The sequence below is a fragment of the Xenopus tropicalis genome, chromosome 4, assembly GCF_000004195.4.
Source record: "Xenopus tropicalis strain Nigerian chromosome 4, UCB_Xtro_10.0, whole genome shotgun sequence".
NCBI classification, from domain to species: domain Eukaryota; kingdom Metazoa; phylum Chordata; class Amphibia; order Anura; family Pipidae; genus Xenopus; species Xenopus tropicalis.
This window is the reverse complement of record NC_030680.2, coordinates 25583820-25607354: the sequence shown is the minus strand read 5'-3', so window position 1 is coordinate 25607354 and position 23535 is coordinate 25583820. Positions and strand designations below refer to the sequence as shown.

Genomic DNA, 23535 nt, shown 5'->3' with positions numbered 1-23535 from the left:
GAAATCAAGTGCGCATGGAATTGTGGGATTGGGAGTATGCAGGCTGAAGTCAGGCTGAACGCAGGTGACTACTGTTACATTTTATTTGATTCTGAAAGTAGTCAGTCAGATCAGCAGGGGAACAGGGGGCGGGGCTTAGGTAATTGTTCCAAACCATATTATTACATTAAAAATCAGGAAAAGTCTGCATATTATTTAACTGTAAATTAAAGTATTGCATTATACTATATTGCAAAGTTGCTTGAAATTATGTTTGGGTGGGTTGTTTGGGTTGTGTTTGTGTTCCGTTCCGGCTCTGACACTATCAGCAGGGAGTTGGTATGTTTTCCTCCTGTTTGCATGGGATTCCTCTGGGGACTCTGGTTTCCTCCCACACTTCAAAAACATACAGGCAAGTTAATTGGCTTCTGATTTAATTACTTATCATATGTGTGAATGCCATTGGGACCTTAGACTGTAATCTCCACTGAGGCAGGGACTAATGTAAATGATATATAATTTCTTATATACATATGTTAGTGATGAGCGAAATTTTTTGGCAGGCATGGATTCGCAGCAAATTTCTGCATTTCACCATTGGTAAATTGTTTCCCAAAACGTCCGTGAAAATTTGGTGCGGTCCTGTCACAGTGGGCGTGGTCATGACAAAATAGGAATGGTCACATACAAATGGCTGCGGTTGCATCAAAATAGGAGCGGTTGCAGCAAACGCTCGACAACCGCGTTTCACTGATTTTTTTGCCATTTAGTAACATTTTTTGTAGCAAATTTTCCGCCTAAGCGAAATGGGACAGATTCGCTCATCACTACTGTATGTTAGAGTTATATAAATAGCAGGAAACATCAGATTTTTTTTAACCTGATCAAATCAATGTGTTTGTCGATTATTGTGAAAAGCTGTTGCTTAGAAACACTAAGCCAATTTAGTTGACTCTCTCAAAGAACTGATACTCTTAGGCACAAAGCTTGAATCTGCTTCCCCTATTGGTTGAAAGTAAAAGACTCTGTTGCCAACACAAGTTGCCACCTGTTCCTGACAGATCCCTTTCTGTTGCATTCCTAGTCCCCCTAATGATTTATAATCTTATCCTAAAGGTAGCTACCTCCTAGATCCAGTATTTTTCTGCCTTTGATAACAAAACTGTTTGCCCTTGCAAAGTTACAATTTCCTGATAAAGTTTTATACAACTCAACATGTAGCCAATGAAATATTCAGCAGCGGCTTGTAACGTTTCAGATCAGCAGAGAATGAAGATCTTGGAAATTGCCGAATCAATACAGAATCAACAACTGACTCATCAGTGCCTCTATAAAGGCAAAAGCCTTGTAACTGACTATAGAAACCTTTTTTTTGTTTGAATAAAACAAAGTCTGTGCATTGTCTTATGAGATACATATATTTAATTCTGCGCAGTGTACAAGCTACAATGTTCTGAGCTATTGTCCTCTTTTTCCACAAGCAACAGCTAAGACATTCATCCATGCCCTCATCTTAGCCCTTCTAGACTACTGCAACTTGCTGCTTGCTCCCTAACTCCCATCTCCCCCCACTACTGTGTGTCTTAAATGCTACTGCTAGAATCCTCCTTCTCTAATCTAAGAGAGAACAGGTTCCTTCACTGCTTAAATTCTTACTGTGGCTTCTTGAAGGACATGTAAACCCTACATTTTCCTACCATGTATATAAGTCGGGCACATATCCCCCACCCAAACCACAAAATTTGTATTGCATACATCCCCTCCCTCCACCAGTACCATAACATGCTTCCTAAAACAAACAGCAGCTTTCAGCGGCCATTTTCCCTCTCACACATCTTTAGTGACATTTACATCTGCAAAGCATCACATGAGTGCGGTACATTTCATGCAATAAAGAGCTCAGAGGTAGGAGAGCGGGCAGGAAACTAGGATTTATACGCAAGTGTGTGGTGGGGAGTGGCAGGGGGCCAGGCCCCTTTCTTTTTGGCAGTGGGGACACAGGACGCACTGAGATCTCCAACGAACCTAGACCATGGTGCTACATATGTAGGGTTGCCACCTCTGGCGGCTTTCTTAGCCTTGCAGGGGGCGGGGTTGATGTCACAGGGGGCAGGGAAGAGATGGGGCTGTGATGTCTTGGGGTGTGGAAGAGGCACGGATATACCATTGCGGGGGTGGGGCTATGATCCAGCAATCGTCCAATGCCCAGTTTTCCTAATTTGGAAAACCTGGCAGGACGTTTTTACCCCTTCCAAAAACCGGACTGTCCGGGTCAAAATTGGAGAGGTGGCAACTCTATCCGCATGTGAGAAAACTTCAGGTGCCTCCCTAGGCTTTGCCACAAATCCAGGCTTGCCCAATACACATACAGTTTAGCATCAGAATACATTTCCCTCCAATACCCTGACAGTACCGGCAGCACATTGCACAGACCACCAACTGCTCCTTATTATATTGCACAGCCCTTGTTAAAACATGTTCATGACTGCTCTTTTTTTTCAATTAAAACATTTAATTTTCTTTTTTTTTTTTTTAATTCTCTCTATAAACAACTATCCAGCTGTATGAAACTTGTCATCCTGCTAACAATATCTATTACTGGCTGTAATTCAGTTGCGCAGCGGAAAAGTGTGCTGCACAGAGGTCATTCAGGGAAAAAGTTCCAATCAATAGAATTCTGCTCCGGTCGCTGTCACTGACTAGACCTTCGGAAAGATAAACAGACTGTTGCTTTGCCAGGAAGCACAAACTACAAGTCAAGAAACAGAGAGCGTTATAAATTGTGAAAGTGAGTTTTACACAGAGTTTGACTGTTCCGTTTAAGATAGAAGCACGTCTGTGTCTGTTTATGGGGGAAGAAGGTACCATGGAAAGCAGTGGAAGTAATGAGATGCTCTATCATCGAATGAAGCCATTAAAATGCATTAAGCTTTTGTGTCAGTTCTATATATTGTATTTAGAGAAAGATACTATCGCTAACTGCTTTACAATAATCATTGGCTATCATATCCCCAAGTCTGAGGAATCTGACCGTGCCATAGACCGCAAACTTCCATTTTCCTTTCAAGGCAATGTGCTATCGATCTCTCGAACCATTATCAATACAGTGAGTCGTTTGCTTGGAGCGCATTGTCTTTCTAAGCATCTGACCTGAGTTGTCTGCACACCGTGAACTATTAAATACTACAAACATAACAGCCCACTGCTAAAACAGATTAACGTGTAATCCCATTTCTTTAAATGCCATGCTGCGTTTGTGCTGTTTTTAGCTGGTTATTTGTGATTCCCTTTTGCCCTTGATGGTTGATGCAGTGGTAAATTCAAATACGTAGAATAAGAAAACAGGAGATCATGTTTAAAGCTTAAAGAGGATGCATTTGATTAACATTTAGTGCCTGTGGTTAACTGCAATAAATGTTCCTTTTTTTCCGGTGCTGGAATTGAGGAGAGATACAGAGGGATACAGAGGGATACAGAGGGATGCCATCGCTGTGAAATAGCATCCTCTAGGGGGGGGGCTTTCTTTTGCTGCTTTCCACTTCTACATACGTGGAAAGGGTTAAAGTGCACAAGAAAAAAGAGCAAATAGGAAATAAAGGGAAAGAAAAAGAATTGCTAGGAGAGAAGTAGAGAACAGATGAAGAAGTGTTATACCGATAACACTTATATGTATATATACTGTATGATTAATGTGGGGTGATATAGAATATGTTGGGGTTCTGCTGGCTGCGTTAAGACACACAATACACAGACATGTTGGAGATTATACATGCTACATACTTGGTAAATGTATGTATACTGACCACCAAATTGTTCATTAGAAGGAAATTGCACCATGGCTTTGCTATAAAGAGGGTGAAACAAAAGAGAGTTGGTGGGCAAGGCTTATTACAGTGGAAGGTGTGGATTATAATTGCAGGAGGGGCTTAGTGTAATATAGCCCCTCCCACAATTATTAGCCACACCCACTGTTATAATAAGCCATAGCATCCCTTCACTTTTTTTGCCCCAATTCAAGCACTGTTTTGTTGTTTAGTTGTCAAAACAAACAGTGAGGTCACTTAAAGCCAAGATATTGAGCATATTATAGAAGGTCCCTAGTCCAATGTGCTACTGATCTAAATTCTTAAGGGGAAAGGCTTGAGGCAGGCAGTAAGGTAGGAAAAGCCAACAAGACATCACTACCCTTCTGTTCCCTTATGGGAATACCTTTTTGTCTTGATTGGAAATAGAGCACCAGCAGTGCTATGTGGGTATGGTGTTGGTACTCAGATGTGGAGTTGGGAGGTCCTTCTATTTTCCCTTCTGCCATCCTTAGAGGAAGGATACAATTTTTAGGTTCATTATCATTTGTTTTACTGTAGGATGCAAGCTAAGCTGTTATAGGCCAGGTATGTGTGGGTTGTGCAACGTGTAAAAGGTCTTGGGTCAGCTGTTCTGAGTCTGGTGTTGGTGTATACACTGTTTATTTGCCAGTAGTGGAAATAAAGGCTCACATTTGTCAGTACCAACTGGAAGAGCAAAATGACCACTGGCATCAGGCTCTTCTGGGTTATTAATAAGTCAGTTTTTAAAAGGATACTGTTGTCAGAATAAAACATATTAATCACATTAATGCTTTCAAAGAAACCTAGTGTTAAGTGTAGGTTAGGCTCAGGTCCCCTGAAAACAACTTCAGCATAAGCTCTGTAGTAGAGGTTCAGAGACAGAGCTAAATGACGCCAGTAACACTAATGCTGGGATATTTTTTACAGTAAGCCATAGTGGAGGGCCTACAGGGGGATTAACCCTACATCACTTGGTGCACCATGTCGTACTATGGCGCAGTATGATTCATTTCATTCAATGGAAAAGATCTGTGTATGAGAAGGAAAATTGTTGCCCATAGTCCTGGGGGATATTTTCCTTTTCCTCTGCTTTTCATACATTTAAGTATCTCAGTCCAGTAGATTATAGCAACTAGAGAGGGGTTTCCTGTCATTATTTTTCTATCATTATTCTAACTGCAAAACTGCTGATACTTTTGTGCATCATGGTTCATGTTAACTCCTCATATGCACTTGAATAAAACTGTTCAGTGTCGGACTGGGGTGTCAGGGGCCCTCCCCCCACCCCCCACCCCAGTGGTGAGGTCCTACTCCAGTGCTAACTCTCCCTCCCCTGCATACTGCAAACAAACGTGTGGCTGCAATGGGGAATGGGGGGGCACACATTTACCGGTGGTGGGTGCAGGCCTGGTTCTGGGGTTCACGAGGCTCATGAGGCCATGGCACATCTGTTTTTTTTTCCCAGTGCCCTGCTGGCTCAGTCCAACCCTGAAACTGTCATGTTCTTTATGTGCCTTACTGCTAAAAAAAATGTATTTGCTTCCAGATCTTTGGGAACTTTTCATAAATATTAGTTAAAATATAATTATGGAGGGTAGGGGCTATCATTTTGTCACTCCTTGTCCTAAAAGGCTTATTCTCAAAGAGGGCTTCATGAAGTCAGTTTGCCATCACTGATTACCATTTCTAAGAATAGAAGTTCTATCATCAATCAATATTTATGAGCAGGTAAAAAAATGTCATGACCCTTGACATTTCCATAACTAGTCACTATAAATTTCCCATCTATAAACACAAAATACTATTTCTATATACAGTATATGAGCCGCTGTGCCCTAAGGAGACGTTATTCAAAGATGCAGGATCAATCAAACCTTTTAATCCTGATTTGTCCTGTTATGCACTACGTAACCACTGGTCAGCTTTACTTTAAACCACTATGAGGAGGTAGGCGTGATGTTGAAGTGAGGGGGTCAAAAAAATCCCCCAGTACCCTAAGCATCACATAGCAGGGATATAAAGAATACACTGAGGCCACTGAGATTCCTTTAAATGGGTGGAGGTCGGCCACAACTTTATTGACCATATTTATTCACGGAAAAAATGTCCTTGCCATGCCATCACCAACCATCCTTCTATTAACCATCAGTGGGCATGTAATATAAACCAAGAGAACTTGTATAAGCCAAGGAACCCATTATATACCCACCAAACCAATGTGACAGTAGAAATAATAAACCTCCCTAATAGCTTAACTAATTGTTACAAATACATTTAGAATAGAAATAACAGCTTGTTACCAGCACAATACAGAGAGGTAAAACAAAAAACAAACAAGCAAAAAAATTAACTAAATAATGGGAGGGTGGGTGGTAAAGCTCAACGGTGTACCAGGTGCCAGAGGGTGGAAATGGCGGCAGGTAAGGTGTTCCCTATCTTAAATACCCACCCCTCCCCTAGTGGATCAAGCCAGTCCTATCGAGGAAGCAGAAAACCCCCATATCCCCATCCCACCAAGAACACACCTCCCCACAGTCCCTGGCACCTTCACTAGCCCCTTTGGTGCCCTCAAAAAGACATACAGGTGAAGCAGCACATCCCCTAATGTATGATTCTGTGCTTCTTTATACTATGACTATATGATATTTTTTTTTAACTATATTCTTCTAATATAAAGGGCCAACTATTTTAGCAAAGATCTGCAGGCACTACAATCAGCTTGTGAGCACACACTGTGATAAATGTAACATACACTGGATTTCCCACATTCTTTTCTCCACCCAACAGTGAGAAAATAGTATAAACCATAGTCTAAATGTAGCACAATAAATCTTCCCAGATTCCCTATATACACTGCTTTGCACTTCTTTACTTATTGTATAACCAGTTTCACTACAAATGGCAAATGATGTTGAAACTGAAGGGTTTTTGTTTAGCTGACCCCCATAGTATAAAAGTGCACTGGAAAGAGTATGTTTTGAAATTCCTGAAATTGTAGTTGTGGTTATTTTTATTGTTATATATACATATAATTAATTATAATATAATAAATAATATATGCCTATAAATAAAATATAATAGAACAGATTATTTGTTAAATATTTCATACGCTTCCTTATATAATGTGTCATTCTTGCCTGGTTCTCTGCTACTGGTTCTGGATGTGCAGGTTGTGATTTATTCTAACACAGCACTTGGTCTTTGGTTGAATTACTGCCTGGGTACTTACTGGTTCTCTCCATTTCTAAGTGGGGTTCTCCATGAACCCTGGGTTCTTCCAACACTAAAAACCATACAAGTAGTTTTATTGGCTCCTGACAAAATTCTTAGTACAGGTAAGGGACCTGTTATGCAGAATGCTCGGGACCGAGGGTATTCCAGGTAAGGGGTCTTTCCGTAATTTGGATCTCCATACCTTAAGTCTACTAAAAAATCCAAAAAAATTAATGAAACCCAATAGGATTGTTTTGCCCCCAATAAGGATTAATTATATCTTAGTTGGGATCAATTACAAGATGCTGTTTTATTACTACAGAGAAAAAGGAAATCAGTTTTAAAATTCTGAATTATTTGATTAAAATGGAGTATATGGGAGACAGGCTTTTCGTAATTCAGAGGTTTCTGTATAACGGGTTTCGGGATAAGGGATCCCATTCCTGTAGTAGATTGTGCCAATGTAATAGGCACCCTAGACTGGAAGCTCTAACTGGGCAGGGACTGATAAGAACGATGAATACATTGTAAGCACTGTATATATGTTGAAAAATGGCAACCCATGAGCTTTTCAAAGATGAACATCGCACTCTCTCTCCTGCCTCTGAAGGATCCCTGAAATTAATAGGATCTTGACTTTTACTGTACTTGCCTCCCATTAGTGTTATACAAAATTCCAGAAACGGTGATCTAGATTAGTGTACAAGCTGACTACAATACAAGCTCATGAACTTAGAGGTTGAAACAAGGTGTTTATAATGTATAACACTGGGTCCTGAGTTGTTATCCTGGGCACTGTTGGACCTGTTCTCCCCATGGAGAACATGGTTTTCCCCAAGCACTCTGTATTGCTCCCATATCCAAAAAAAATACAGGTTGGGTTATTGGATTGCAATGGAATTGACACAAGTGAATTGTGTGAATGTGATAGGGACCCTAGACTGGAAGCTCCAGTTGAGCAGGGACTGTTGTGATTGATAAACAACCTATAAAGCCCTGCATAAAAGTGTTACAAAAGGATACTGTCTCTGTTGGCTCACTAAGCTTAACAGGGTTTTTAAGTTTATACTTGTCTTCCCTTAATATTAGACAAACTTCCATATCTTAGAGGTTAAGGGTGTTTATAATCGATAAAAAAATGCCTTGCTGAATAACTGGGGGTAGGTAAGCAAAATATACAGTAGTTACATCCATTTCAACAGACTGCAAGCAAGCTTCCCAGTGCTCCTTCACATCTTTGCCATGGCAAGTAAATTAAGCTAAGCACATTTTGAGTAATGCTAGTCCTAGTTTGAGTCTTCTTAAAAATTTACCATAGTGACAAAAGGTCCGTTTAAGAAGATAAAGTGACCCGAAGCAAAAGGAAAAAGACAATTGCTGAGACAAAACAAGGCAGAATCCATAGGGAAGAACGTAACAAAAGCTAAGCATGGTCTCCAGTAGAAATACATTTATACTATTTTATTGGCTCAATACAAAGAGAAAAGGCTTAGTTGACATTCAGCAGTTCTGTCATTTGGTTTATTTTGTGTTTTGAAAATTCCAGGAAATGGAATATTATTTTTTTTTACCAGAAAATAGTACGGGGATATTATTTCAGGTAGTAATTCTAGCCTTTAGAGTATTCAGCAACTGCACATCATTTTGAAAGTATAATCAGTCTACTTTAGTGATCACGCAATCCAATTTTCTGGTATCTGGAAAAGACAGAGGTAAACAAATATCCATCGTCACATGAAATTAACAGTGGGATTTTTCCAGCCCTCTGAGTTCTCACCATAAAATTATCTTATCAGCTTACTGTATGTTTCATTTGCCAGTTCTTAAATCACTGTTTCACTATTATCTCCAGAGGCCACAGCAACACATGAGGTTTCAACCGAAGAATATCATATTCGTTGCAGAATTAATTTTTGCTATTTCTAGGCGACCCGCGATACATTGTTCTCAATACAATGAAAAAAACAAAAGTTCACAAAGTAATACAGAATTCTGATCTATCAGATTTTTTCCCACTGCATGACAAATCCAGACAGCTGCGACTTTGGAACATAAATATATGTTCTTTTTAAGGTGGGAAATGTATCTTGTGAAAAATGAGGCTTCTCAAGTTCACTGTCACACAAATAAATCAAAAAGAGCAACCAGACTTAATATATACAGAATATATATATTTACACAATATGTTAGACAGTAGAAGGTGTTAAAGATTAAGAAGAGAGAGTGAGGGATATGAGAAAGAGAATGAGACAGGTGGAAAAGAAAAGCTAAGGAGAGCTGAAGAGAAATCCATTTAGAGCAAGGGCACTTCTGAGATCCCTATTGTAGAGCGAGCAATTGCACGCAAGGTAGGTAGGTAAGACATGTATAGTAATGCTCATAAATGTTAAAAACCAGCTATGTTTTATTCTTGCTCATTAAACATCCATTCTTGCTCATTAAACATCCATTTAAAAAAGGAAGGGCATTTCCCTTGTCCTCTTCACTTCCTTGACTATTGGCAAGGGACCTGCTTCAACTATTTTAAACACTCATTCAGTGGCCAAGGTATTAGAAGTTATACCTCTGTAACCTAAAACACTTAATGGATGAAGTTATAGTTGTGTAGCTTTGTGGGTGCATAGGATGATCTTTATTCTATGGAGAAAAGGCAAAGGTGGCTATACACAAGGCAAGATACCCATCAATTGCCTTTATATGCATAGCTAATGAAAACAAACCAACAGAATGGATTATCCTGAATCTACAGGAGATGTTGACCCCATGCATTATACAGTCAACTAAGCACCTCAAATAGGTATCATATCCAATCATAAGGTGGTTTTTCTGAACCATCCAAAAGTATTTTCGGAAGACACAAATGGGATATTTTACTCTTTGGTTAGAAACAGCCATAACAGACCAACACAGTCTGTAAGTGTCTGGCCAGTTTAGCCAAGGCAAGTGCTATGGTATTTCCAAATTCAATATGTTGATAATGTTAGTAAGTGTATTCTCATCTAAGATAAAGGAGACTTTGAAGTTCTTTTTCTGGCTCTGTTGTAAGTCTTACCCCTTCTTATGGTTTTGACATAGACAGCAGATATATACACAAAATTGTGGGATCTGTCTCCCAAAGAGCTATCATAACATGCCATGAAGCTTACAAGTGCATTTACAATTTAATCTTTAGCCGTTGTTCCTGACAGAAAATGTCACTGAGTGGCTAATTATTAACTGTGACATGTAATAACACTAACATACTGTAAGTTTGTACAAAGGTATATATTGTTGAACAAGTAGTTCTGTCATTGACTTTTGAGTATGATAGGTGGGTCTCGGAACGTGAAGAAAGTTTGACTGCATATAATGTTATTATATTTTGCATGTGAATTTTGTGTAGGGCAATCAGTAGAGCACTGGTGCCTCCTTATTTCTGCTATAATATCAGCCTATACAAATGATATAAGATATAATTACCCCTTATTGGGGGCAGAACAGTCCTATTGGGTTTATTTAATGGTGAAATGATTCCCTTTTCTCTGTAGTAATAAAACAGTACCTGTACTTGATCCCAACTAAGATATAATTACCCCTTATTGGGGGCAGAACAGTCATATTGGGTTTATTTAATGGTTAAATGATTCCCCTTTCTCTGTAATAATAAAACAGTACCTTGTACTTGATCCCAACTAAGATATAATTACCCCTTATTGAGGACAGAACAGCCCTATTGGGTTTATTTAATGGTTAAATGATTCCCTTTTCTCTGTAATAATAAAACAGTACCTGTACTTGATCCCAACTAAGATATAATTACCCCTTATTGGGGGCAGAACAGCCCTATTGGGTTTATTTAATGGTTAAATGATTCCCTTTTCTCTGTAATAATAAAACAGTACCTGTACTTGATCCCAACTAAGATATAATGACCCCTTATTGAGGGCAGAACAGCCCTATTGGGTTTATTTAATGGTTAAATGATTCCCCTTTCTCTGTAATAATAAAACAGTACCTGTACTTGATCCCAACTAAGATATAATTACCCCTTATTGGGGGCAGAACAGCCCTATTGGGTTTATTTAATGGTTAAATGATTCCCTTTTCTCTGTAATAATAAAACAGTACCTGTACTTGATCCCAACTAAGATATAATTATCCCTTATTGGGGGCAGAACAATCCTATTGGGTTTAATTACTGTTTAAATAATTTTTTTAGTAGACTTGAGGTAGAAGATCCGAATTACGGAAAGACCCCAGGTCCCATACCTGTATTAGCTACAGATGTTAGCCACATCTGAGCTATATTACTTTGAATAATATGCTTCCATAATTATTGTTGTGGGCAGGTTAACATATGGGGGAACAGAAGAAATTATTTGAGACCCAATTACACAGTTACACAGATACTCCAATATAGTTTGCAGAAGAGCTAAAAGTGAGTGGCATGGTATCAAGTGGATAATTGATTTGGACACAAGTGATTGTTCTGTTCTCCACGCATTTTACAATGCCAACTTGAGTTATGAGATATTCTGGCAATGTAAATGGTGTCCTATGTATCTTTGTACATTGGTCCATTTCTAGAACTCATTGGTAAATAAACAAAGGGGCACCAACAAACACTGGCATTCTGAAGACCCTGAAGAACATATACAGTTAGCCAAGATTCTTCAAACTCACTTCTTGAACTTCATCCAAGAAATTCAAAGCTCCCTTTTCAAACTAGTGTCACACTCCAACCCCCAGCATTCCTAAGCAATCCTTGCAGAAAATGTTGGCAAGCCATAGAATGAATCTTCCTCTAGTAACTGTTCCTAGTACCCAAGCTCATCAGTTCCTAACCTATTTATTGCTAATATGTTACCAGCACAAAAGGAATGAATGCCGACTACTTTCATGGTGAAACTTACATGTGTATGTCAGCATGTTCAATGTATGCTCCCGTGCATAAATGATCTAATAACATTACAACATGTTACCTTCAGAGCAATGTCACACAAGTATAAAGTTGGCACTCAAGAACACTCCCAAAAGAAAGGCCCCCAAAAAAATGTTTCTACCAGAAATGAGAAAGGTCTTCTCTGGAGATGAAGACTCTCCCACCAAAACCAATTTGCAAAATCATAAAAAAAAGTTGAGGACTTGCTCATCTCTTAATGTTGTTTTGCTACAGTGTGCAAGCTGCTGGGGAATGCTGGGAATTGTAGTTTAGCAAAATCTTTAGAACCAATGCTTCAGACTGCTGTTCTACATCCATTAACAATCCATTAACCCTACTTCCCTCACAGCAATGCTGTGCCAGCTGTACAAGTTTCATCAAACACACAAAATCCACAATATACAGTTTTTTCCTGTTTATGAACAATTAAAAAATATCAGTTTAATTCCTTGCGGTCCCTTTAAAACCCTGTAGCCTAATATGACAGTTCTGAATTAACCCCAACCCTTTAGTGTACCAATCAATAGACATCTCCAACACTCTATTTATCTGATTTCTTCTGTACTCACATAATTCCTTAAAATGCTCTTGATCAACAATCAATCCAAATGAAATAAATATCACATATATAAGAGGAAAAAATAACTTTCCAACACACACACATACATTTATATATATATATTTAGACAACAAAGGATCAGAGGTCTGGTTTCATGAACTAAAAATTGAATTTCCAATGTAAAACTTGTATGTAAGCCATTATGATAATTATGCATCACATTTAATAGAACTATGCTATCTTGTTCCAATCAGCTAATCAATACCATATACAGTAATTGCTTTGCTTTATTAGACATACTGCTGCCAAAGAGGAACGCTTACACCACATACTGTAATCGGCATTACTGAAAAGCTGGCAGCCAAGGGTTAATCCTCGCTCTTGATCTCGGTTTGTAAAGAATGCTTTTGCTGAGCTGCTGAAGCAAAATATCCAATTCTACAGGACTATTTCATTTCTGTTTTACTCTAATGAAAGAATAGGCTTTTATTTATTGCAGCTTCCAACTTTGACTCTCTGATTGCTTCCTTTCCCCCCTCCTTCTACTGCACTGGGCATTGAACATAATATGTGAATAATAACTGACCTTCCAGGACTAAGACAAAAGAAGAGACCTATGGGTGTTTAAGAGACCTATGGGTATGTATAAATGCTGCACAGCAATGGAATACAGTCAAAACTAAGACATGACAATGCTACCAGCCCAAACATGAGATCCCTGCAACACAGCATCCTGCTCTCCTCACCTGGTGCTGCTGAAAGCCAGCGCTGGCAAAAGGCACAGCAAGTACCCGGCACTGATGAATTTCATATTGCAGCGTCCCTGGATTGTGCTTGTGTATTTTCCTCCCACCGTCCCTTGGTATAGCAAAAAAAAAAAAAAAAAAAAAACCCTTCCTCAAGGCAGGCTTGCTCCTGTGCAGAGATGCAGATGTAGGGGATGCAGACGGACCGACAGACTGCCTAATGAAAGCAACTCTGAGCTGGGTCTGAGCTCCAAGAGTGATGTCACAGGCAATGGACCTGCTGCTGCAAGCCTCCTGCCTGATAGTCTGTGATTATTCAACACAGTAACTCTATTGATGTCCTCAGGGGGCTGTTATTACTAGCAGTTTAAGTGGCAGCCAGGGAGAAAGGGGAGTGTTTGGATGGCACTTAACTCTTTGCTTGAAAAAGATCTCATTTTTCAAGTAATATGTTTATCAGAATGAATTGGAGAGCATAAGGAGTCGGAGCTGGGTGTGTGAGTGAAGGAGGCTTCTGTGTATCCATATAACTAGAGCACATATATCAGTATAATGTATAAACATACCCACATCTCTTCTTAGGGAGTGAAAAGTGAAATGATTATCATGCCAAAAAAGAACAAGAACCAAATAATTAAAGTGCCGTTGTTAGTCAATAGCAGGAGAAAGTGACAGTGGGACCAACTCCATAGGAGCACAATGCACGTTGCATACTGAATAGGGTTGTAAGTCCCCAGGGGACTCTAGCCATCAAGTGAAAGAAGGAACCAACTTAATATAGTTTTGTCTAAAGACTATGGAGATTTTCATTCATCCAGGTCATGGTATATCTAGTACTTAACTCTTTGCTTGAAAAAGATCTAATTTTTCAAGTAATATGTTTATCAGAATGAATTTAAGAGCATAAAGAGTCAGTGCTGGGTGTGTGAGTGAAGGAGGCTTCTGTGTATCCATGTAACTAGAGCACATATATCAGTATAATGTATAAACATACCCACATCTCTTCTTAGGCAATGAAAAAGTTCAGTTGTTATCATGCCAAAAAAAGACAATGCTTGAACCAAATAATAACTTGCAGTTGTTTGTCAATTGCAGGAGAAAGTGGCCGTGGGTCCAACTCCATAGGAGCACAATGCACGTTGTATACTGAATAGGGTTGTAAGTCCCCAGGGGACTCTAGCCCTCAAGTGCAGGAAGGAACCAACTCAATATAGTTTTGTCTAAAGAATTTTCTCCAATGTTTTCTGCAGGAAAGAAGAAATAGAGCTTGAATATTTTAAATAAAATGTTATGGAATATTTATTTTAAGCGGAGATCAAGGAAAAAATTAAGCATTAAGGGCAATAGCTCAGAATCCCCAAATCTTACTGGGGCTCCAAAAAGGGGCTTATTATAACTGCTATTTACATGATAGATGTTCTATAGATCTTATTAAAGCTTAGCCTGCCTCCTGAGGGTGATGGATGATTTAGGAAATGTAGCCCAAAAACAAGAGAAAGACACGGGGTATGCAATTCATAACCTTTATTTTGTATTGGGACCCTGTTTCTCAAACTATGGCCATGACAATAACAAACTGTTGTCCAGTGCATATCCCTTGAATTCATAGTACAGGTATAGGACCCATTATCCAGAATGCTCGGGACCAAGGATATTCCGGATAAGGGGTCTTTCTGTAATTTGGAACTCCATCCCTTAAGTCTACTAAAAATCAATAAAACATGAATTAAACCCAATAGGATTGTTTTGCATCCAATAAGGATTGTTTATATCTTAGTTGGGATCAAGTACAGGTACTGTTTTATTATTACAGAGAAAAGGGAATCATTTAACCATTAAATAAACCCAATAGGGCTGTTCTGCCCCCAATAAGGGGTAATTATATCTTAGTTGGGATCAATTACAAGGTACTGTTTTATTATTACAGAGAAAAAGGAAATCAGTTTTAAAATTCTAAATTATTTAATTAAAATGGACTATGAACTATGACTATGGGAGACAGACTTTCCGTAATTCGGAGCTTTCTGGATAATGGGTTTACGGATAAGGGATCCCATACCTGTACAGATATGGGACCTATTATCCAGAATGCTCAGGGACAAGGGTATTCCGGATAAGGGGTCTAAGGGGTCCGTATTTTGGATCTCCATACCTTTAGTCTACTAAAAAATCAATGAAACATTTATTAAACCCAACAGGATTGTTTTGCATCCAATACCGATTAATAATATCTTAGTTGGGATCAAGTACAGGTACTGTTTTATTATTACAGAGAAAAGGGAATCATTTAACCATTAAATAAACCCAATAGGGCTGTTCTGCCCCCAATAAGGGGTAATTATATCTTAGTTGGGATCAAGTACAGGTACTGTTTTATTATTACAGAGAAAAGGGAATCATTTAACCATTAAATAAACCCAATAGGGCTGTTCTGCCCCCAATAAGGGGTAATTTTATCTTAGTTGGGATCAAGTACAGGTACTGTTTTATTATTACAGAGAAAAAGGAAGTTGATTTAAAAAATCTAAATTATTTGATTAAAATGGAGAGACAGGCTTTACGTAATTCAGAGCTTTCTGGATAATGGGTTTCCGGATAACAAAGTACAATTTCCCCCACAATACAGTGTTTTCCCCATAATTCCAACTTCAGTGAATCTGATTCACCAAATTTAATGCAACTGCACAGGCATTTCATCCAACTGGTGTTATCTCTGTATTAGCATGCAAGCAACATCCGCTCCTGATTGTTTTGTGCACATTGCCTATTGATGTTGGGCACAAGGGAACCCTGAATCTACCACTGGGTCAGGAGGTGGCAGTAGCATCCAGGTTCTCTTGCATCAATAGGAACATCAGTGCTTGAACTGAGCATTGTCATTAATGCAAATACTTATACTAAATGGGGTTTAGCACATAACTCACTGCAGGGAAAAGTGCAAGAGCACAACTGAGCTTTCAGCTGTAAATTTACAGTAGAAAGAAGGTATTATCATTGGGAGGGACCAAGTTGTACCACCAGTGATTCTAGTTGCTCATCCCCCTACTTGTGAGCGGCACACCACCATTTTTGCTCCATTTCCCAGGCATCCCCTGTGCCACTCTGGGCAAATTTGTACACAACACAGTACAGAACTTCATTGCCCATTTCTGGACTGTACCCAGCGTAAACACGCAGGGGATGTTTGGGACGTGGAACAAAATGGTGGTGCAATGTTCACAAATAAAGTTCACTGTAAACACTTTCAGATTCAACACTAGTGATGGGTGAAATAATTTGGCAGGCATGGATTTGCAGCAACTTTCTGCATTTCGCAAGTGGTGGATTGTTTTGCGAAACGGGCAAAAAAATTGTCACCGGCATCAAAGAAAATTGTTGCACGCATAATAAATGGCAATCTGTTTTGACGTGCAACATTTTCTCCCCTCTCAAGAATATTTCACCGTCTTGCAAATGTTTTGAAAGAATCACAAAATTTTTGGCGAAGTGAAACGGGACAAATTCGTTCACTATTCGGCACTACCCTGACCTTCCAGGTAAAATTACCCCTACCTTCTCTGACCTCTTCCGAAACAATTTGTCGAGGAGATTTGCCTTGTAAAAACATGATTGGGATATTGCATGAAATGTTGATGCTGGGGAACTCCCTAGAGAAACACAAATCAATGCTCAAGTGAGAGGCAGACCTGCAAACTCAACTGGATTTATATGACGGGAAAGGGCATTTCAGGGGGTGAAGCAGGTCACTAAGTGTGCCAACTATATAGAGCACTACTCTACTACTACTTAAATGGTACCTAACCCCACACTTGCATACAGCAAACTTACTCCTGTGTTGACAACAGTGTAGAAACATAGGGACTCTGGGCCATAACTTTTGAGATTGCCCAATGCTCCAAAGGTCTTGGCAGGAACTCTTTAATTTTATGGAAACTAGACCTTTCCTTAACGCTAACCCCTACTCAGGTTCTCTTACATGTGCTTCCATCAAACCTAGAGAAGAGTAAAGCATTTCTTGCTCACCAACTATTCTTGGTAACCACAACCCTTATTGCTCGTTTTTTGGAAATCTACCCCGCACTCCATCAGATCCTCAAAGAAGGGGAAAAGAATATATTAATGAAAGAGCGTTTAGACTCTCTTTAGACTCTGGATAGCCTGATGCAGAGATTCATAGAGATCTGTCAGTGGACCTTTGTATCTTCAGGGGATCCTCCCACACCCTGAGAAACTGAGAATCTATTGCCATTGGCAACTACCGGGGGGGGTGCTAGCTCCCCTCTTCCCAATACCTACCCCTTACTAATACTTACCCTTGATACTCCCCCTTGTCCACTCTCAGTAATGCCTATGGATGTCTCTCAGAGCACTTCTCTGATTTTTTTTTTTCTTCTTCCATCTTTCTCTTTTTTCTATTTTATTTTGTGACATCATAATCAATAAAGAACTATTTTAAATAAAGTACTATGTGCCAGTGCCATAGGGATCCTAACAACTTGATATATATGCCCCATATTGCACTGATTGGTGTTTTGTGCTGCTCTAGGTAATGGCATTAATAGGTGGAGGCAACAATGACCTCCCTGTCTGTAATTATACATTAACATTGATGAAAATAACACTTGCTTAGGCCATTTAGAAAGTTGGCTAAGTACCAAAATGAAAGTGAATATATGCTTTATATAAACACTAACCATCTACAGCATACCCCAGCTGACCCTTTTTAGTGCTGCAGCTTTGCTACTCTGCCTTGGGCAGAGACATCCCCCTGTCATTGTACACATGTGGTAAATGTGTTGTGCTAGTTTGCAATAGTGCCATTACCCCATAGCAACCACATATACTTTATTTTTATTTGCAAAACTTGAAGTAGACTAGTAGCTCCCAAACAGAGGGGCTGTGGAAAAAAAACATTGAGTGGATTGTGGTCCCAGTGTGGAGGCAAATTTGGGTGACATATTAGGATGAGTTATTTTTTATCTTAACTATTCATGGAACAAGGAGACGGTCACAGCCATGCTTTCAGTATATTTGTGCCTTTTTATATGCTATTGGAGGGGTACAAGTCTGATTATAAATTAGAACCTAAACCAATTGCTGATTGCTATGCAAGTGCACTTTAGGAAGGAAAACATGTGAGCCTTGTAAGTTTAAGTAGAACATGTGCATGCAAACCAATGGGTGTTCTCACAGCTAACCGCTTTTTAATAGCCAGCAGTCTTGAGTTGGACCCAAAAACTGAGAATTATGAAAGCCCTGTTTAGGGGACTTGTTCTGAGAGTGTGTTGGCTAAGGGCAAATGGTTCTAGAGCTCTCTTTGTCCTATTAATAATAACACTCTCCTGTGTTCTAACTATTGACTTTCACTGATTTGCCCAGTTATGGCTAATCACATGTCCCTACCTTCTAGCTATAAATATATCCTGAAGATGCAACTATTTTGGTTTCAAATTCAAGTTGCCTTATGAAGGGGCATCCAAAGGCTTTTTTGCCCATGCTGGGTATAATGTTTGATTACAAAAATCAACATATGTATTTATTGCCTCAGGGTAACTGGAAAAAGCCCAAATAAACCCCTTTATATGCACAAGCAATGGACCGTTCATTGTATTATTAACAATACAAACCCTGCTGTGCAGAACAAATATGGAAATATTGGTGTTTTGTTCATCTCAGCATCTGAGATCAAAGCTTTGTAGAATGAATAACTAATCTATACAGATTTCTCACTTAAGGAGAGAAATCAATTTTCTATGAATCTTGGTATTAAACATCCCTTGCATTATTAATGGCTAATATCTCTTGGTTTTCCCACTGTCCAATTCAGACCTCATTTAGAAAAAAAATCATTTATTTCCATTTCTGACACCATCATTTTCTTCTTTTTTCTTTTTCATTTTTGTTGGACTTTTGAAATTAGTATTTTTTTTAATATTTTGCTTCCAAAATTCAAAGTCAAGTCAATAGTCAAAAGTCAAAGTCAATATGATATGAAAATAAAACATCAGCACTCACACAGTATAACAAAGATTTCCTATTTATTTTCAAAATCTCCAGTAGGGGTTGCCCTTGCGCATTTGAAGCAGCTCGCACTACAAAACGAAGGATTTAAACATCAAGGAAATTTCATTTCAGGTACAAATGTATAATTCACATACATATGGCACCAAGGAATCATTGTAATTAATAGGAACTATCCTGAATTTGGTTGTCACCTCTCTACTAATTTTCACTCTTCAAATAAATAAGTGGAACCTTGACATACAGAAGGAGAACGAGAAAAGGAAGGCTAAAAAAGTTGCCATCCACGTGAAACATATAATTTTATGCTGAAAAGACAGTTACTAGTTCATATGCTGAATGTAATTACAATGTCCAGCTCTAACTCACTTTTATCCCACATTCTAATTATTTTCCTCGGCTGCATTTGAATTATAAAGCTATGGGGGATTTTCTTCGTTTAGATTAACCTCATCAGTGGTCAAGTGTCCTTGGAATTTTAAGTAAGTATTGGTTTATTCAAAACGTATGAGCCTCTGAATCGCGAACATTATGAAAATCAAATAAAGGATATGTAAGTACAAGTGGCTCTGTCCCTGAATGCGCTTTATACTCGCGGAATAATGTTCCGTAGATTGAATAGTCGAGAGCTGGACAATATGAAATACCATTTCATAGTTTAGACATTGTGAGTAATATGCCCGAAGAGTTTGTGCCAAGTGACTTCGCCCGTAACCTGCTTCTCCGTGACATATTTGACAACGCTGTTTGGCAGTTTATTTGAGGTGCGCTGAAATGCAATAGTGCTAAAATTTGTTAAAGGCAGGTAGAGCTAAAAAATACAAATTCCCTGTGCAAGGCTGAAGACAAGCTGGAGACTTTTGTTTAGTCTTTAAATATAAGGAAAAGATCAGGCTCGGTTCCCTAAGTGACAATGGGTTTTTTTGATTAGTGAATACTGCCACTGTCCATTGATAACCTAAGGCCATTGCTAGAATTCACTAGATAAGAAATAACTGGCAGTGAAGCCTATTCCACAGAACATTCTTGCATTGTCACCTATTAGGTTACAGGGGCTTGCTAATACTGTTCCCAGCCCCCCAGCCAATAAATGCTGCACTCTCTGTGTCTAGAATGAAGCTGCCTGGATACCCAGAACAGGGTCAAACCTAGGGGTAGGCAGAAGAGACACATGCCTAGGGTGCAATTGTGTGTATGGTGGCCCTGTCTAACTGCTCTGGCAGATGAAGTAAGTGTCAAAGAAAGAGGCAATGAGCAACGAAAGGGTGGGTTAAAAGTTGGCAAGTGGGGAAGGAGTAGAGTTGCTGATCAGTGGGTTGGTAGGGAGAGTCTGAAGGGGAGAGTTGTCAAGCAGGGGTGGGGGGAAGTGATGCTTCTGGCTTACCTCGGGTGCCCTTATGTGCAATGTATAAATGAAGTTTAATGTATAAATCATATTATATGGGGATTATTACTGAGTTTGGGCTTCTTGAAATAATGGAGGTACATTGAATAATATGTATTTTTCGATGTTTTCTAACTTCTGTTCTTAAAGGGATCGGTTGGGGTTTTTATAGGGTTAACTTATGCAGAGGGTTTGGGCTGGGGGTGTGTATTTATATGCAATTATGTCATGGCACCTGTGTAGCTTCTGATGAAGTGGCGAGAAGCCATGAAACGCGTAAAGCTGTACGTGCCTAACTCCGTGATGGTTTTAATCGTTTGAATAAAAGTGATATTTTATGGAAGGATGTTCCTGTGCTCCGTCCACAATTTATCTATATTTCACGCAGGGGCCCTTATGCCTTGAGCTGGCACTGGACAACGTGCCATGGCAGGTTTGGTGTAGATATGGGTGTAGAGGGGGAATGTGTACCTTAGGTGAGCATATCAAAGTAGTACAGCCAGAAAGTAGGGGCATAGCATGGAGAGTAGCTTTCCCTCCCCTCTAAAGATTATTTGGAGAGTGGATTGAGTTGTGGTTGGGACGTTTTTGTTTGCTATTGTGCTAGTCACTGTATTTACAGTGTATTCACATCCATCCGGCATATACTGGCTTTTTCTGAGGCTAATGTTCCATAGAGCAAGTAAGGAACCTATGATAAGGGTGACTAACTGCTCCCAAATGCCTTTCCACTGGCAACAATAGGAGTTGCTGGTGGAAAGGCCTATGCATCACTTTGGCTTTCTGAAATCACTTGGAGTTTCCTCCTGAAGGCAACTTTGTGCAACTTCGGAAAGCCGAATCGATGAGTAGGGCTTTCCACTGGCGACTCATATTGGTGGAAAGGCATTTCATTAGCAGAGATCTATCGCAAGCTGCTAACTCCCTCCCTGGGACATTAGTCTTAAGGTTGTCCAAGAGGAGAGCTGGTTGGATTGAATTAAGAGGATTAGGTGCCTTGATGCTATCCTGGTCATAGCTAGTTCATCACTGGAGCTACCTAGGTCAGATGACTAGACATTAAGCCATCCTTGTGCTTCATTCTTTTTAAGGGTGTTTAGCCATTTTGGCAGTACTTGGTGGTCTTTGAGTTATCTCTACTGCATAGCATGAATTTCTATAGATTTTTTCCATTGTGACCCAGCCTGTCTCCTGTTCCTGCTTGTTTTGTTGTCTCTCTCGGCCTCCTGCCTGACCACATGTTTGCTTCATCCCTGTTTTAGTCTCACTGGCTTCTTTCCTCTACATTGGCTCCCTGACTTCCCCAATGGCAGCCTCAGGTGCTTCATGGACTCTTTCTACAATCATCACCACCAAAGGTCTGACAGCTCCCTTGCGTTAGGGCGGCACTTTTTGCCTCAAGAATTTCCACTATGGCTTTGGCTCAGACCCTTAGGGCTGACTTATCATTCTAACCGGAATTTTTGCCAATATTATCATTCTTTTTGTGCTAAAACTCATCAATTCATTTCATTTCATAATTAAAATTCATAATTAATCATAAATTAATTTCACTTTTGGGAGTTTGTAGACCCGTTGAAAATGATTAGTTGAACATGAATCTGACAGATTCAAGTTTTTTTAACAGTTTAATTCAGTCAAGTTTTTAGATTTAAATGATTTAATAAATAAGCAAACATCTGAGTTTTGTAAAATGTTGAGTTTATTTGAAAATTAAAATTAAAAAAAACCCTCTTGGGGAAAATTTATCAATGTTTGATATTGCTTCTCCTAAACCCTGCCTGACAGATATCTCTGGCAGATAAAAAAAAAATTTCTAGCTGTTTACTTTGTTTTCTTTTGTCTTGTACACTTTGTAAAATGGATGAAAGCTCATGCGAGAAATTACAAATGTAAGAAATTAATGCAGTGGCAGAAAAACAATGGGAAATTCTGACTGGTGAGATCAAGTAAGAAAAACTGAGAATGTTTATCAAATGTCCCTAAACTTCCTGCGTAGCATGTCCCAAATCCTTTCTATATGGACTCACTTTTGTGTATGTCTCATTATACTGTCACGTGACCTTTTTCTCACTCAATTGAATCTGATCCATTGTGCTCAAAATTGTACTGCTCGCTTGGCGATCTTCTCCTGATATTTCCACCTACGAGTGGGCGATATCAGGCAAATGTAGGCTAATTGGCCCTGGGGCCAAACGATCAAATTATAACGCCGGCAATGGGCGCAGTTGGTTCGGGGACCACATCAATGAGTCGATGCGGTCCCCGATCCGACTAAATCTTTTAACCTGCCCGATCCAAAACTGGCCAATTTCAGATTCGGCAGCTACAATCGGCCCGTGTATGGCCACCTTAAGAGGACTATTTATTCATTGCCTTGTCATTAAAGGCAAACTATTACAGCTAATAAATACAAGGAGCAAAGAAAATTCATTTATTTTGAGCTGATTCATTGCTCTTTAGATGGAAATGAATACCTTACAATACAAATTTCAAATGCAACAATTTATTCCAAATTTACTGCAATTAACTAAAGGAATACTCTCATGCATCAGTTAATAGCGCTTCTCCAGCAGAATCCTGTATTGAAATCCTTTTTTTTTTTAAGTGCAAACAGATTGTTTGTTGAAATTTCACTTGGGGCTAGCCATATTCTTCCTTTCCCAGGGTGCCACAGCCATGTGACCTGTGCTCTGATAAACTTCAGTCACCCTTTACTGCTGAGCTGCAAGTTGGAGTGCTATTACCCTCCATTTCCGTCCTAGAAGCCGATCAGCAGAAGAACAGGAAGGTAGTAAGATAGCACCTACCTGACACCTGTATTACTAAGTGGTAGATCTCAGAATAGCACTCAATAGTAAAAAATCCAAGTCCGGCTTGGGACT

The 23535-nt window shown here is 39.3% G+C and overlaps 1 protein-coding gene across 1 annotated transcript in view; it reads right to left on the bottom strand.

Moving 5' to 3' along the window:
* The window catches only part of luzp2 (leucine zipper protein 2), a 337413-nt gene extending 323842 nt beyond the window's left edge, over positions 1–13571 (bottom strand). The window contains exon 1 of the mRNA XM_002936503.2: positions 13246–13571. Coding sequence (XP_002936549.1) covers positions 13246–13310 — 65 coding nt within the window. The 5' untranslated portion in view covers positions 13311–13571. The remainder of the gene's footprint in view (positions 1–13245) is intronic.
* Positions 13572–23535: the final 9964 nt, after the last annotated feature.